The 16047-nt window shown below is 39.7% G+C and overlaps 1 protein-coding gene across 1 annotated transcript; it reads right to left on the bottom strand.

The window, feature by feature from the left end:
* Positions 1-6530: 6530 nt before the first annotated feature.
* Positions 6531-14944, bottom strand: LOC119617684 (histone H3-like). Its single transcript, XM_037979523.1, has 2 exons — positions 14624-14944; positions 6531-6603 (listed from the first exon to the last, which is right to left on the bottom strand). The coding sequence occupies exons 1-2, from the start codon at positions 14935-14937 to the stop codon at positions 6531-6533; spliced, it is 387 nt and encodes a 128-aa protein (XP_037835451.1). The 5' UTR covers positions 14938-14944.
* Between the last annotated feature and the right edge of the window lie 1103 nt (positions 14945-16047).

Here is a 16047-nt window from a genome sequence, read left to right as displayed (position 1 = left end):
TCCTCTAAAACAATTTGATTCTTCACAGGGTCACAAAGAATTGGTGTCTATCTCCAGGAGTCATTGAGTGGGGGTGGGGGTAGGGGGAGATACCCAGGACAGGTTATCAGTCAATCACAGGACTACATAGAAGAAAACAACCATTCACACTCACACTAAGTAACAATTCAGAGATGCCAATTAACCACCAAACATGCGTGTTAATGGACTATGGGAGGAAGCTAAAGGAAACCTAACACACATGGGAAAAACATGCAGACTCCACACAGAAAGGCCTCTGCTGGGATTTAAACCTTCTTATTGCAAGGTAACAGCCCAAACTAACTGTCACTGTTCAGCTCAACTTATAATCAGTAACAATTTATCATCTTTTTGATTAAAGATTCTAAACTCTAATACGGTTTCTTTAGGCTCGTTCAGCTTCCTGCTGCTTGTGCTGCTCTATTCGTCTTCAGCTCAGTGTTCCATTAACTGATGCAGGACACCTCACCCTACAGCTTTATTTAGTTTAATGTTCCCTCTTTAGGCTGGCTTTTCCTGCATGGACTCTGGCTCAGTACCAGGGTGGAAGTGCTATAGTACCAGAGGCAGCTTATTCGCTTGCTTTCAGTCAGTAGCAGTGTGCTTATTTTGCTGCATGTCGTTTTTTAATATTACCTTAAAGAGGCTCATTAGTCTGTCTTCCCAGATGAAAACAGATGTGTCCTCTGTTTGTCTAAGCACAAAGTGGAGGGCAGATGGTTTTAACAAGAAGCTAAATATAGTGTCTTTGTGGATCAAGCCTTCAGCTTGTGTGAGTGACGGCCAACCATTGTGGAGAAATCAGCTCTTTATTCAAGTGTAGCTCTGTGTAGGTCCAAGATAAAAACATCTCGACAACTACTGGATGGATTCATGTTCCTGTTCGACAGTGTATAAATTCTGGTCATGTTAGTAAAATTATAATAGATTTTTTAAAATTTAGTTTAAAAAGAAACCAAGTACTTAGGGAATGCTGAATTACTTTAGAAATTGTAAAGCAGCTTAAAAGTTTAGAAGTGTATTAGTTTTTTATATATTTTCATGAGCTTCTTCCAGTCATTGTTCTGTTTTACTGCAAGTACAAACATCATAGGAAGGTTGTACAAGTAAACATGCAACAAGAAAGATGTCAAAACAGGACAAAACTGAAAGCAAAGGCCCAGATTCACTAATGGTTTGCGTGTCTTTTGCAATTGCAGGTTTAGATTTTGTGCATCAGTCTAAGCCCTCGCAAAGTGAGCTTTGCTGTCAACCATGCAGTGTCTATACACTGGTGCAGTTTGCCCACATTTAAATGAGGTATTATGCAGGCATTTAAAAGGAAACCTTCCCATATTTATGGAAATAATTGCCAGGGCAAAAAGCACCTGACTCTCGAGGATCAGCACTGTTTAGTGTCATGTATTTAAAGTCTCCTGAAAGCAGGTACTATTTGCATCTGAATATAAAAAATAAGGAAGTTCCGTAATCTGTTGCACTGCTGTCTTCACAAAAAGAGTGCAGACATGTCAGGGAAAGTAACATTAATCCTCTCTTCCAGTGATGAGTTCCAGACATTATTATATCTACAAATAAATTGTGAAAGAATGCTGATCCTGATGGTTAAAACTGCAAAATTTTCTGATTACTGAACATTTCAACATACAGTGCTTCACATACAGAGATCAGCAAACAGAACAAAACTAATTATTTTGTGAAATATTTATTGCAAACCCACATTTTCACCTCTTCGCCATGTGCCCTTAGCGCAGCTCCCCTGGTCTGCAGTCATTTTAAGGGCAAGTGGGATGTGGTTGGACCCTCCTCACAGTGAAAAGTGCAAAGTGTGCACTTTGTATTTAAGTAAAACAAAAGATAGAGTAATGATCAATGAAGCCCAAAATGGCATTTATTTGTTTAGAAATGCCAATCTGAATATAATTCCTCCAGTCAGATTTGTTCATGTAGTTTTAAGGAATGTCCCCTGTTCATCTGTTAAAACTTGAAGCTCACTGTCAGAAAACATTTTTCCTGTTCTTTCTGTCATTTTTGTTGTTGATGTGTTTGTGACAGGCAGTCATTTTTAAACTGTGCAGTGAAGACAATATAAAGCTGCTGTGTCATGATGCAGAAAAAGTGCAAATTGCAGAAACCTGCTAAACTTAATGTCTATGTTTGCACCAGCATATACGTAGTGCTGGTTGCTTTGTTAATATGACGAGAGGAAGAAGCAGTTAAGAAGGTCTAATAAAGACAGAAATATCTGAAAACAAATTACAGATGTGGAGGTTTTTGTTTGTTTGTTTGTTTTGTTTTTTTGTTTTACTTAAACATTTTTTTTGCTGTACTTTTATTTATATAAACAAATAAAGGGAAAAAGTATGAACTTTTGTTCTGCAGAAATAATCCACAGACAGTAGTTCACGCAAAGAGAAGCAAAAAAAGGGCCAAAAATGACATTGTTTTAAACCAATGTGTGCAGTTGAACCAATGTTATGTTTTTATTTTTGTTCCTCTTCTTTGTTTAATTTTAGTAAAAAAAAAAATTATAAAAAAGGAAAAAATAGATATTTAAAATAACAAAGGTCTTTAGCAATCATAACAGTTTTGAGTTCATAAAATAATAGTAAGAAAAACACTTGATATTTACATTGAAACTGACCTCAGATCAAGTTCAGACAGTGTTTATTTTCAGGTGCTTGGAAGTTCAAAAGTTAGGATTCACCGGAGCGTGCAAAGATCTGGTGGTCTTTGAATTGAATGCCACAGCAGTAAATAGGAAATAATGAAAGTAGGTCTTTGGGACAACAAATGGCAATCAGAAGTCAGCGTCTAGAGTCCTCCAGCTGCCCTGACCTACAGCATTCCCAGAAAGAGGCTCAGTATTCTGGCCAATAACAGACTAATCCTTCCTCTATCTTCATACTGCTGGAGGTCAGCCTTAAAAAAAGCATTAAGCAAACAGCTAATGGAATTAAGGCTTTAATAATACAGGGATATAGTGAGACAATTCTATTAACAAGATATAAATCATGTTGAGTGTGAGGTAAGTGTTTTTTAATTGATTGATGGAAACAACGATCTATAGGTTTTCTGGAGACTAACAGCCATTTACCGTCTCCTGCAGAGTAAAAGAGGCAAAAAGGGAGAGATAAGAAAATTACGCTGGGCTGAAGAATAAATTATTCAGAAAAGATAATCATTTTGTGCTGACATTACTAATGTGAAGAAGCATTTAATCTCCCTCCTGTGGGACGGGGGACCCGGGTGAAGCTTTTTATAAAGATTAAAACTGCAGCCAGAACGCTGCGCTCTCATTACCCACACTGCTGTCCTCTAATCAAGGAGACAAGAGGCTGTGCAGACAGTTCACAGAGAGTTTACCCACAAACGCATCACCATACACGAGCTTACCTTACGCACCTTCACCATGCATGCAACAGCACAAAAGACAAGTTTTGATAGTCCAAGAAATGAACATCAGGTCATGTTTCTCCAGATTGGTTAGGTTATTATCAGAGCAACATTTAGTTTTGTTTGATTTTTTTCTAAATTAATAAGTACCAGAGCTCAGTGTGGCCTTTACTGTCACCTTTTTTTTCTTACCAAACTACCAAATAATCTCAACTTCATCCATCCATCCATTTTCTTGAATGCATGAGTGGTTGTCTGTTCCAGTTGTCTCCTTGTGTTCCTGTGATGGACTTCCAACCAGGCTAGGGTGTAGCCCACTTATTGGACAATGACTACTGGGCATAAGCAGCAGCTCATACCTCATGCCTAGACTACAACCGTGATTGTGATATTGTTATAGAAACAACCTAGCGCAGATGTGATGCCCATGGTGGTAGCATTGTTCTTAGTCTTTTAAAACGTAGTTGCTTACCAGTGTGGGTGCATTAAAAATGGTGAGGATGCAGGAGAATGCTGAAGAGAAAAGCCTATTTGGCCAGTGGTGCGCTCCATTTGTACCTGGAAGTTGAAATTTTCAAATTCCAAGTCGGGAAAATCTACTACAACGTCAAACAAAAGTCAAAATTTCGATTGGAAAGATTGGAGATTCCTGACCAGGTCTGACCTCAAAAGCCAATACAGCTGACTGAAAAGTTGTAATAGCTGCAGTAATAAATGTTTTATTTTCACTTCTGTCAGTTTGAAACTCAGTAATCCAGTTACACAAATTGTATTGTTCAACTACTATTAGTGATCATGTTGGCCCAGTGTTTGAATGCAAAGAAATCCACTGTTTTTGAATTGTGTGCTAACAGTAGTTAGCCTGGGTCTGATGTGATTCCCAGATTTAAGTTCTCAATATTCAAATGGAATACAGCAATAAAGTGTTGCAGTCGTTATGAACTTCACAGTAAACAAGGTTTTCCTAATTTTCCACAATCTAGACACATTTTAATAGATTGGGAGCATAATGGGGTCATCATTCTGTGTGAATGGGATCTCAAACAAAACTGTTTAAAGGAACATGTAAACAAGGTGAAAGTTCTGTTTGGGGTTAAGCATTCCTTTCTGGTTGGGCTATTTTTCTATTTATAACTAAAAATCTTTAAATTTCTGTGAAATTATGGCAATAAATTCCAGGATATTATTGGTAACATGGGGCACCCCAACGTTGCTTTATTGCCCTAACAAGCAGAGCAGTATAAACCCTCACTATGATGTGATTTGACTGTTTTATATCACTGACTAGATTAAACCCCTCCATGGATCTATTTCTTGTCATAACATCGTGCGCCCACATCAAGTTTAGTGACAAACATCTGCAGATAAATTATTGCCTGAAAAAATAGGACGAGTGATAAAGCGACAAGAGCAACACTCTGAGCAGGCAGTGAGACAAATTATGAGAGTTACAAACAGGAAGTTAACAGGAGCGTGCTGCAAGGGGGCTGGTGTTATCTCCTTCCTTGTGTTTATTACAGTCGGCCTCTTGTTGTGTGTCACGCTGTGCTGACAGTGATTGACAGCTCCTATTAAGGACCCTTTCTGCCTGGCAGCTGGCAGAAGCAGATACATTAAATACAACGGTTATTACTTTTTATTGGCTTGGCTGTAAAATATGGTCACTAAATAGTTGTTGCCATCAGATGCAGTTTGATACAAGATTTTAATTTGAGAGACGGCTCTATAACATGGCTGCTATTGACACCAGGCTTTGTGTGGGGACAGTAATGATGGTGTACATGTGTGGGTATTGATGCTCTGTCTCCTGTGGGCTTTGTGCGCCGGTTATATATGACAGGATGTTATCAGACCTGCCTCCTTCTTGCCTTATTCACAGAGCATGTCTGCTTATCACATGTCTCAGTGTCTCACCAACAGCTCTCGGGAGGCTTCTACAGCATTTTAAAGAGATATATGACCTCCCTTTTTACAAGTTGACACGATTTCCTGATGTCTTAATGAAATGTCTGCGACATGCTTTGGTGAAAATACAACAGGATAAAGTGGCATAGCTCTCCTGTACAGCCTTTCTTTTGAGCCATTTTCGTTGCAGCTGACTTCAGGGACATTTTGTAAGAAAAATTTGAACTCCTCTTCTCTTGTCTCTGTAAAAAAGCCTTTTGGAGATGGTTATATATATATATATATAGAAATTACACTAATTTGCAGTTTGGTTATTGATAGTCCAACTGGTTTTGGGCACTCAGTGACAGCCTTTTAAAAACATACTAGACAGAATAAAAGAAGATCTGCAGATGAAGATGTGCTTGAGGTTGTTGATGAAAGCTGCAAAGTAATTTTGGTCAGGTGTAAGTTGGATAGCTTGTGCGAGGTCAAGGTAGCATTAGAGGCAGTGACTTTCATATTATAGAGAGCAAATTTCACTTCAGTAAGAGAAGACAGATCGCTAACCTCAGCCGAGGTGCTAGATAGGACTGGTTTTGTTTTAACAAAACCAAAGAAGGTCACAGGATCACCTCCCAGCTTGGGGTCTTTTACTGCAGGTACTCCGGTTTCCTCCCACAGACCAAAAACATGCATGTTAGGTTAATTGGTAACTCTAAAATGCCCCTTGGTGTGAGTGAGAATGTGAATTGTTGTTTGTCTCTATGTGTGCCTGTGATGGATTTGCGACTTGTCCAGGGTGTTCACCGCCACTCGCTCAGTGACTGCTTGAGATAGCTACCAGCTCCCCAGAAAGGACAAGCGAGTAAAAGAAAATGAATGGATGCATAAAAGCTGACGTAAAAGCATGGAGCCATTGGGTGTTCACCTCTACAATTTTTAAAAACATAGCTACTTTTGTGTTTGAACTAATTCTGTCATATTTGACAGCACATTTCTTTAATAAACAATAAGATTCTCTTTAATTGTTTGCATGAATCTACTTTTCTTTTTGACTTCATTTTCATATTGTTGTTAAATGTTTTGTGAAGAACTTGAAATTTTGAGAAGCTTGTTGTTCTTTGCATGAAAAAAACCCATGTATGCTGAAAGACATCTTACAGCTGATCTCTGTTCATGCAGTCTCTGAGTCCTGCCCCCACCACAACCACCAGCAGAACATCCCTAACCTAACATTCATCTAATGATGATGTATTGGAAACAGGACTGTCCAATAACGCCACGCACACATCTGTGTCTTCACAGTGGCGTTGGAACATCTGCATGTTGGCTGTTGGCGAGGGCCCGTGTCACGTCCCCTGCTCTGTGTGCTGCATATTAAAAGCTTTATGGAAGCAATTAAATGTGTGCCTAATGGCCGGGAGTTGGCAGAATGATTGTACAATTGAATTAGCAGTTATGATGGCGCACATTACAAGATGAAGTAAATGCAATTACCTCAGGTGCCCCCCTTCTCTCCTCCTCCCGCCAACTTTAGCAGCATGATGTGACTTAATTAGCTCTTGTCACATACACTTTCCTGCTGATCTAATTCTGTGATGGTTCAGAGTAGATCTGGAACTGAACTGGCCCCTTCTGTCTGCCTTGATGCTCAGGGGGCCATCTTAGAATGTGATGCATTGGAGCTAACTCATCCTGATAATACTAATAATAGCTGCACAAAGACTTCAGAGCAGCAGATTATTTCTGCAGGACACAGACACTAAGAAAAATCTGCTTTAAAGGGTCATGACAGATGTAAGAAGTTTGTAAAAAATAGTTTGTGACAAAGGGACAAAGGACATTTCCTGAACTAAAAAGAAATTTTATTTTGCTCTGAAATTCAGGTGAAGTGTTGGGCAATCTGTGACTGTGTCAAGATTCTGGTGAATCAGTCACACTGAGTCCTAAGATTAGTTTGTTTTTTAGTTGGTAGTTTTATCTGTTCAAAAGTTTCATTTTGCAGTGATGTTTTATGTTGCCAATTTTAACAATCGCCACAGTCTTTAAACATTTCAGATTACCAGACTTTAAAATCCTTGTAGAAAAAAATAGCATGTAAGATTCCATCTAGTTTGGCTGAAACCCTCTATTGTTCTTCTTAGTTTGTCTCATTTTAGACATGTTGACAATTCTTTTTATTCACAGCACGAATTCTTTAGGCTTGACTGGCTTTTATCTGCAGCAGATAGCAAGTATAGGAACAGTCATACCATGATTTTGTGAAGGAATAACAGCACTGCTTATGATTGATCACAATTAATCTACAAAAAACATGTAGAGATTAAACTAAAAATGTTCTAATAAAATACCTGATCTGAGTGCAGATACAGTAAAACTTCTTTTGGGTCTAGATGCAAACTGCGGTTTTCCATTTAGTGACTTGCATTCATCAGTTTCTGTAAAAGTTTTAACAATATTCTGCACTGTCAATGAAGAAATATGTAAATCCCTTCAAGTCTTTCTCTGAGGCAAACTGTTTAGGCAGACATGATTTTGTCACATTTGTTGAGAAACTGAGATCCCCTGTACATCTCATCTTTTTGGAGAAGAAGGATTTTTGTATCAAATTATGAACACAATAACATGTTGATATGATCTGTTGGAAATAACTTTAATATTATTTTTATATGCACCAGAAGTGTTACCTTTTGCTGTTCCTGCCACTATTTGTGCTTGCAAGTAACCATGTAATTCTATGTAAATAACTGTGTATTAAGAAACTGATGCAACTGTAAAGATCTATGAAATAGCGTTCACCTCATCCACAGTGACATTTTGGTGCATCATCAAAGTTTGTATCTGTGCAAGCCTGCACTGTGAGGATTCAGGCTGAGGTTACATGAATCACACTTGGTTCTGTCTCCTCGGAGCCTTGATGTTCTTCCTCCTATCTCACTGAAACAATTGATCAACGCTGAGCTCTTAGGGATGGTCGTTTGCCAGCGACAAAAGCTCAGTCTGTGTGAATGTGGTGTCCTTGCAGATTTAGTGGTCACTTTTCTCAACTTTGCCCATTAACCTGAGTGCGGCAGGCAGTTTGCCCTCCTCCCTCTGAGCTCCGCGGGAGCATTTATTACCCCAGGACACCCTAATGGATCCCAGTTAAGGTGTGTTAACAATTTTTCTATTGATTAATTGGAAGAGAATCATAGCCAGACTAACTTAGCCCAGAAGATTTAGTGGCTTTTAAGGTAGTAGCGATGAATATAATGCTTTAGAAAGAGCTTCTGTACATTATATATATGACACCTGCTACATTAAGCTACATTAAGCTTTAATACGTCTTCATTACTGGCACTCTGCCCAACCCCTTCAAGGTTGAAATAGAGATCCACCTTTCATTATAGCAGCCATCATTGCTCTATGGAGAGATATCAAATAATAATGGAACTGTTGAAGCAGTTCTGCCTCAGTTGTTAATGTTAATCGATGTATTAAATATTAAAGATTTCCATAACAGGACTTTGAACTGCTGCCACGCTTCTCCCATCAGGACCACTCGAACTGCTGCAGTGGCCAAACACTCATCTGAGCTGTAATTAGGCAAAGTAGAGGATGATGACGCCCTCGTTACCTTTGACCTGCTGACTCTGGCAGTGCTGCTGAGAGAGGCGAAGCTCAAAGACGTGTTTAAAACAGGTCAGCAGTGGCTGCAGAAGTGCACACATTTTCTCCTGTAAAAGAAATACACTTGCTTTAGTAAAACTTATCTTGCTGAATGGAGGAATTATGATTTAGTATATTCCATCCATACATTTTCTTTACCTGCTTTTCCTTGGAGAGTCACAGGAGCTGGTACCTATTTCTAGCAATCATTTGGTGAGAGGCAAGGTACACTCTAAACTTTAATTATAAAAGTGAAGCTAAACTATTTGAAGCACATTTTCATCAGTTCTGAGTTGAAAATATTCGAACAAAAATGAGTTTGGTGCATTTTCCATTAATCCATTTTTTTTACCCACTTATCTGCAGTCAGGTCCTAGAGGCAACAGGTCTAGGAGGCGAACTTAGATTTCCTTTCACCAGCAACAAAGACCCCAAGGTGCTCCTAGGCCAGAGAGGACATAATCTCTTCAGCGATTTTTTTGGACTTGCCCGGGGTCTCCTTCCAGTGAGAAGTACCTGAAAAACCTCCAGAGGGCATGCTATTCAGATACCTGAACCATCCCAGTTTACTACTGCAGAGGTCAAGTTTCCCATGGATGATGGAGCTCCTCACCTTATTTCCAAGGCTGAGCCTGGCCAACCTTCATTTCAGCAGCTTGTATCCATCTTGTGCTTATTGTCATTATCCATATCTCCTCAAAATGTCCAACCCTCACTTTGAAGGTTAGAACATAAACAGAACAGATTTCTAGCTTGTAGTTTTGTTTTTAGCTGGAATTCTGTCACCAGCTCCAACGGTTCTCAAACCAGCCTCCAGAACTCTTTTGCTGCCTGGATGGTTCCTGGGCTGTCCACATGTACTGTCTTACCAGCCTGGACAGGTTTTAGGACATCTACTTGAACTCTCATTGCTTGCCTGTTTGGCCTTGGGCTGTCAACGCCAAGACAATTTTTGTTTTTATTTTGGATTCTGTTTTTGCCTGGTCCCTCCTTTAAGGTTCCCCTCCACTTGGCTGACTCAAGATGGACACTTTTAGCTTGTTGGGACGTCAAGACCCATTCCTTAAAAGGGGTACTGTCATGACAATGGGGTAAGTTGAGTTTTATTTCTGGCATTTGTTTTAGTCAGATGACACAAAAGAGGAGTTGTTAAAGCTGTTGGCTCACAGCAAGAAGGTTGCAGGTTCACCTCCTGCCTGGGGCCTTTTCTGGTTTTGTTTACTTGTGTCTTTCTTGTGTCATTGGCCATAGTTTTTCTCAGTCATCCTTGACTCATCATCCTCAGCTGCACTCACTCAGTAATCACCCCATATATTTACTTATCCTCCCAGTTTACACTCACAGTGTCCGGTCATATTGTTTGCGCCTTGGTTCCTAGCTCCCTGTTCATGTTTGTAAGGCTTTTGGTCTGCTCCTGCATTTTGAGTTTGTATTGTTTATTTTGCAACAATGTCAGCTTTGAATTTTATTAAAATTGTTTCAGTTTCTGTGTTTGCTTTCTATGTTATCTCATCTCTTTGACAATCTTATCATCAGTTGTGAAGAAAATTCCAAGACACTTGAAATTCACTGCTTCAAGCAAGGACTCAACCCCAGCCTGGAGGGAGCAGTTCACTTTTTCCCAGTTAATACATTTTCTAAATGTTTTGAAGAAGCCTCTTAGTCTCCTGATCTTTGCTTCACTCAGTTGCAGTCTACTTTATCATACAAGCAACCTAGTCATGTTGTATTCACTTTAGTGTTGTGCTCAACCACAAATAGGCTGACAATGCTGACTGATTTCAAACTAGCTTGATGTACATATTTTTAACTGAAGCTTAGTAAGTAGTCTCCTATAATCTTGTATGATCAAATATTTTTTACTGTGTATAGTAGATATGTGTCCAGACCTCAGCTCAGGATGAGCAATGATCTGGATGAAAGAGATGCTCGGACCGCCGCACACGATGCAGCTAAAATAAACGCCCCTCAGCGAGCTAACGTCACACTGGCGAGCAGAGGTGGTGAGCTCTGTGCTTGGTGTGTGGAGAGAAAACAGCCTCCTCCACAGGACGCCTCCGCCGCCCACACATTAAACCCCAAACCTCTGTTTCTTTTTCCTTCTGAGCACCCAAAGCTTTACACATGTTTGCTTTGCAAACCTTTTGACGACAGCGATAGCTGCTGCTGTCCAAAGTCAGCATATGATTGTTTCATAATGACTTATCATAGCTGAATGAGTCACATTCAAGTAGCCTCTAATTCTTCTGGTCATCCTTTTAGATTTCAATCAAGCCCCTGCTAATATGTTCTGTATTTACCCAGATTCTTTTAATCTTTTCAGCATTATACAAATAGAATTATAAATGCAAATGTTTCGTTTGCATTTCTGTGAATCAGTTTTTCAGCTATTTAAAAAGAAAGTAAAAAAAAAAAGAGAGCTATCTATTCCGAATATTTATCTAAGAAGAATGGTTTCATATTATTTTGTCAATCTTGGCAGCCTATTTGCATTGTTTACTCTGCATTTACAGTCACAAATCTGCTTTGGATTGTGAAGGTTCTTGTTAAAAGAACGAGAGAAGGAACTAACACAATCCCACCTCAGACTGTGTGACAACTTTTGTACTCTGATAAAATCATGACACAAAATTACACAACTTAATCTGAACCTTAGAAATTATGCCATTTTACAGTTTCTCCCTTTTTATACACTGCTACTAGTTTAGATGCTTTGGGAAAATGTACCTGCTGAACATTTTCTCAAGAGAATGAGAAGGAACTATTAATAGGGGTGAATTTTGTTGTATAAATTGTTCTATTGTAATTTATAACTTTGTTTAGAAAGAAAATTATAAAATCAAAGATTTTTTAACTTATATATAGTCAGGTATGGATACCTGATACAACTCAATATGTACCGAAGCATACCTGTCACCATTATACAGTTAGTACACCACTGGTAAGTACTAAGTAAGTACCAGGTACATTCCTGGTATATACCAGGATGTAGTATGTTTAGCCACCAGTAGTCATTTTGCTGAAAGTAGCATTGGCATGGTTTTACTAAGCGATAGCTGTATTTTAGCTTTAAAAAAATGGCTAAATGGTGTGTAAGTTGTCACTTAATTTTTATTTATTATTATTAAAGTCTCTGTGCTTGTATTTATGATTTGTTTTTGTATTTGTATGTGTTTTTCATAGATGTGTCTGGGTTTTAGTTTTGCAGATTTGAAGTTTGTGGAGGCATTTTCTTAACTAGCTTGTGTATAACTTACTGGTTTATGTTTCTGCTGTGCTCTGAGGTTTTACACTGTGTCATCCTTTTAATGTCAATCAAAATCCCTGAATTATCAGGCTGTTGCTCCAAAACATAAAGCATGTTTATTTTTATAACAGATGTAAGACAAAGAAAGGTTTACAGTGGTTCTTCAGAGTTAACTTGTTGTGGCTTTTTATGCTTGTCACTGTGTGACCATGAACTTTACTTCAGAGTGAACATTAGGAATGAGACTGCCTTTTCCCCAAAATGCTCAATTCCACTTTAAAATATAACACAAAAACTGAACTCACTCGTAATAAAATGTGTTGTGTGAATCTAAGTGCTTTCTGTGATGGTTTCCACAGTGGAACCAGTGTGTAGTTTGCGTTTTATTGGTATAAACAAACAGGATGGTGCAGCTGCTGACTCTGACGGCCTGAAGAGACGACTGGAGGAAGAGCCTGCCGTCCATTTATTGTTTAATGCCACATTAGCAATCTGCAGCCGAGTGGAGCTGCTGCCAGCGAAGGCAGCTCTGGACAGATGGGCCGCTCCGTAAGACGGATCTGCTGCCACATAAATTTTTGCTGCCAGCAGAAGCTGAAGGAATAGCCGTACTAACAGAGTGTTATGGTGGGCTCAAATCTGCGCCAAAAACAGCAGCTCATGCTTTTTTCCCAATTCAGGCATTTAAGGGATAGACTCAGATGTTACCTTTTATTGACATTACTGCACCAAAGAAGCAAACAACGAGCACTTAGATGAGTTTTCTTTCTTTGTCTTCAACAACAAAAGGTTTGGAGGCTTTACTGAACTTGTAACTGAGCCAAATGTTTCATTTGTATCCCTCTAACTAATACTGCCTCTGCTAAAGATGGAGGTAGTAGGTTTAGCTGGTGTCCGGCTGTGGCACCTGCTTAAACAAACAGCAACCTGCTTATAACCTGACAGGTAATGATATACATTGCAAGAAAACAACTGTAGCCCTGCAGAGAACCAGCATCACACCTTTTCTTAACTTTTTAAGGTCCATATTTCCAAAAATACTGTGTAAAGTAATAAAAAGAGCAGGTTTTAAGCCAGCAGATCAGGCAGAGTGGTGCATTCAGTGAGACATGGAGGTAAGAAGACTAACAGCCTTTGAGTAGAAGATGCGCTGAGACTCATTGTTCTGGTTTGAAGCTCCACAGTTCTTCCATAATATAGGCTTTCCTGCAGCTGCTGTAGATGTCCTGAATGGAAGGGAGGCTAATGCAAGTGATCTGAGCATCATTTTCTTTTTTTTTTTTTTTCTCGCCTTCCTGTCAGCCGCAGAGCAGTTCTTATACCAAGTGGTGACAGAGAAGGTGAGCATACTCTCCCCCACACATCAATGGGACGGTGCCAGCCCTGGGGCGTCGAGGCCGGCCTGCTTCAGAAGAAATATAGACATTGGAGGGCCTTCTTAAGGATGCTGAAGGTGTTAATGGACCATGTCAAGTCTCTGCAAATGTGATCTCCAAAATATTTGAAGCTGTGGAGTGTTTCCACAGCTGCTCCAATGATAAACAGAGAAGAGGGAGTGTGGCTTCCCCTCTTGAAATCCACAACCAGCTCTTTTGTCTTCTCTGCATTTATGCAGTAGTCATTCTCTCCACACCTGACCACCAGATCTTCCACTACATGCCAGTAGAAAGACTCACCCTGTTGAGAATGTTTTACAATTCAGTTGCCTGGTTGTTTCGTTGAACAGTCACAGTGTGTACAGCAGGAGGCTCAGGACACATCCCTGTGAGAGAGATGCTGTTTATGGTGATGGGCAAAATGAGCTGCCATAGTTTTGACAGATAGTACTGAACTATTTGACACACCAGTCACTCAGTTCAGTGGATTTTGCACTGTGTGAGAAATGGTCGACATTGGTTAGATTCACCTTTGAAAACTTCCGGCAGAGGCAACCTAGGTTCGTGCAGTTCCAACTTTCAAGCACAAATAGAATGCACCATTAGTATTCTATTTCTAATTTTCAGATGTGTATTATTTTATTGTGATAAAAAGCATTGTAGTAATTAATATGATTTTGAAATTATTATTTGGGACTAAAGAAGACAGGAAACATTACTACATTAGTCAAAAAAAAACCCCAAAACAGACAAAAATTAAAACCAAGCAGTTAAAATATTCATTAAAAATATTTTTTTTTATCAAATTTGAAGGTGAAATGAATTTAAACAAAATAAACTGTTAAGTACAGTAAAAATAAACATTTGAAAATTCTAATTCAATTCAATTCAAAAATACTTTATTAATCCCAAAGGGAAATTAAATATTGTTGTAGCTCATAATCCTGGTTTGGTTAAAGAGTTGTTATAGATGCTGATGGCTGTGGGCAGGAAGGATCTCTTGTAGCGGTCTGTCCCGATGTGTCCTCGGTCCTGTTGTCCTGGTGTCTTCAAAGAGCCCACCAGGTGAGCCTCGCTGGCCTCCTGCAGAGCCATGACATCTGAGCTCTGGAAGCGCAGGTCGGTCTTGAAGTTCTGGGTGATCTCTGGGACCTGACGCTGGAAGGGCAGCTTCCAGATGAGCGGCTCGGTGGACTTCTGGTAGCGGTGGATCTCCATGAGAGCCACGGTACCGGGCCTGTAGCGATGAGGCTTCTTCACTCCGCCGGTGGCCTGGGTGCTCTTGCAGGCGGCTCTGGTGGCGAGCTGCTTCCTGGAAGCTTTATCTCCTGTGGATTTACGGGCGGTGTGCTTGGTTCTGACCATGACTGGACTTCAGGGTTCTTCACATTTAACACTTGTTATGGTTGCGCATCATAACAAAATGTCCAAAAGTAAAAAGGCTTCAGTAAAAAACCCTTCCAGCTGCACAGCATCCGATACCAGAGGAAATAATCATTCAAAGAAATTATTTACATCAAGAAAAATAAGGTTTTGAAAAGTAATATCTCAGAATGAGTGTAACAGAGCTCCTCCAACATGCAGCCACCTTGAGCGGCACAAGTGGGGGAGATTCAAAACTGAAGTTTAACAAAGGTTTAATTAAAAAAAGGGGTTGAGTCTCAGACACCTAGAGGTCCATGTCTTCATCACTCGGGGATCCATCAAACACAAAACCAGGAACCTTCTTCTTTGCGGCCACAGCCGTCCTTTTTTCAATCCTGGCTTTGTTTAAGGCAACTCTCTCCTCTCTTGAGGAGCGTCCACCAGTCGTCTTTTTGCACGGAGAATAGTCCGTCTGGTTTTGGACGCAAAAATCTTTGCCTTTAATGTCTTTGGAGAGGCGAGGAAACAGTGTTTTGCTGCAATGTATTTCCATTGACACAACCTTGTTTCTGTTGTTAAAACAAGGGTTCCTGCCATGTTGATCCAGGCCTGAAGCAACAAGTTATTTGAGTTTTTCAAAAGAAGACAAAATAAATTGTGTCTGATGGTAATCCTTGAGATCCATACATCCGACATGCCCATCGATGAGAGACTATTCCTTTTAGTCCACGGGCTGGTTTTTTACTTAATGTTGAGGCGATTGTTTGTCAAACCAAACAGCCTTTTGTCTTCAAGTTTAATCAATGAGCCTCTGCTGCACTGTGGTGATGTTTCGTACACAGGCAAAAGAAGTCCAATGTCCAAAACCCTGAAGGTTGCGTTTTTACGGTTTATTTTCTCGAGTTTGGCAAGCAGTTAACAAAGATCAGTCTTTCCATTGTTTCCTGCTGCTTCTTCTGCTCTGGTAAAAAACCATAGGCCCCACCCTGGTGCATGCTGGTCCTGCACCAGTCCCTATACTGATAGAAAATGTTCCCATAGTTTTTGTTTTTTTGGATAATTTACAAAAGCATATAACAAAAATCATAAATAAAATAAAAAAAATAATAA

The sequence above is a fragment of the Kryptolebias marmoratus genome, linkage group LG14, assembly GCF_001649575.2.
Source record: "Kryptolebias marmoratus isolate JLee-2015 linkage group LG14, ASM164957v2, whole genome shotgun sequence".
Classification (NCBI taxonomy): Eukaryota; Metazoa; Chordata; class Actinopteri; order Cyprinodontiformes; family Rivulidae; genus Kryptolebias; species Kryptolebias marmoratus.
The sequence above is the reverse complement of the archived record's forward strand: the minus strand, read 5'-3'. Positions and strand labels throughout refer to the sequence as shown.

What these genes read in the sequence shown, in the direction of transcription:
- LOC119617684 (XM_037979523.1), bottom strand. Translation starts at nt 14,937, where the DNA reads ATGGTCAGAACCAAGCACACCGCCCGTAAATCCACAGGAGATAAAGCT. An exon ending in GCTCACCTGGTGGGCTCTTT is followed by an intron (nt 6,604 to 14,623) that starts GAAGACACCAGG and finishes CCAACGCCACTG; the next exon opens with TGAAGACACAGATGTGTGCG.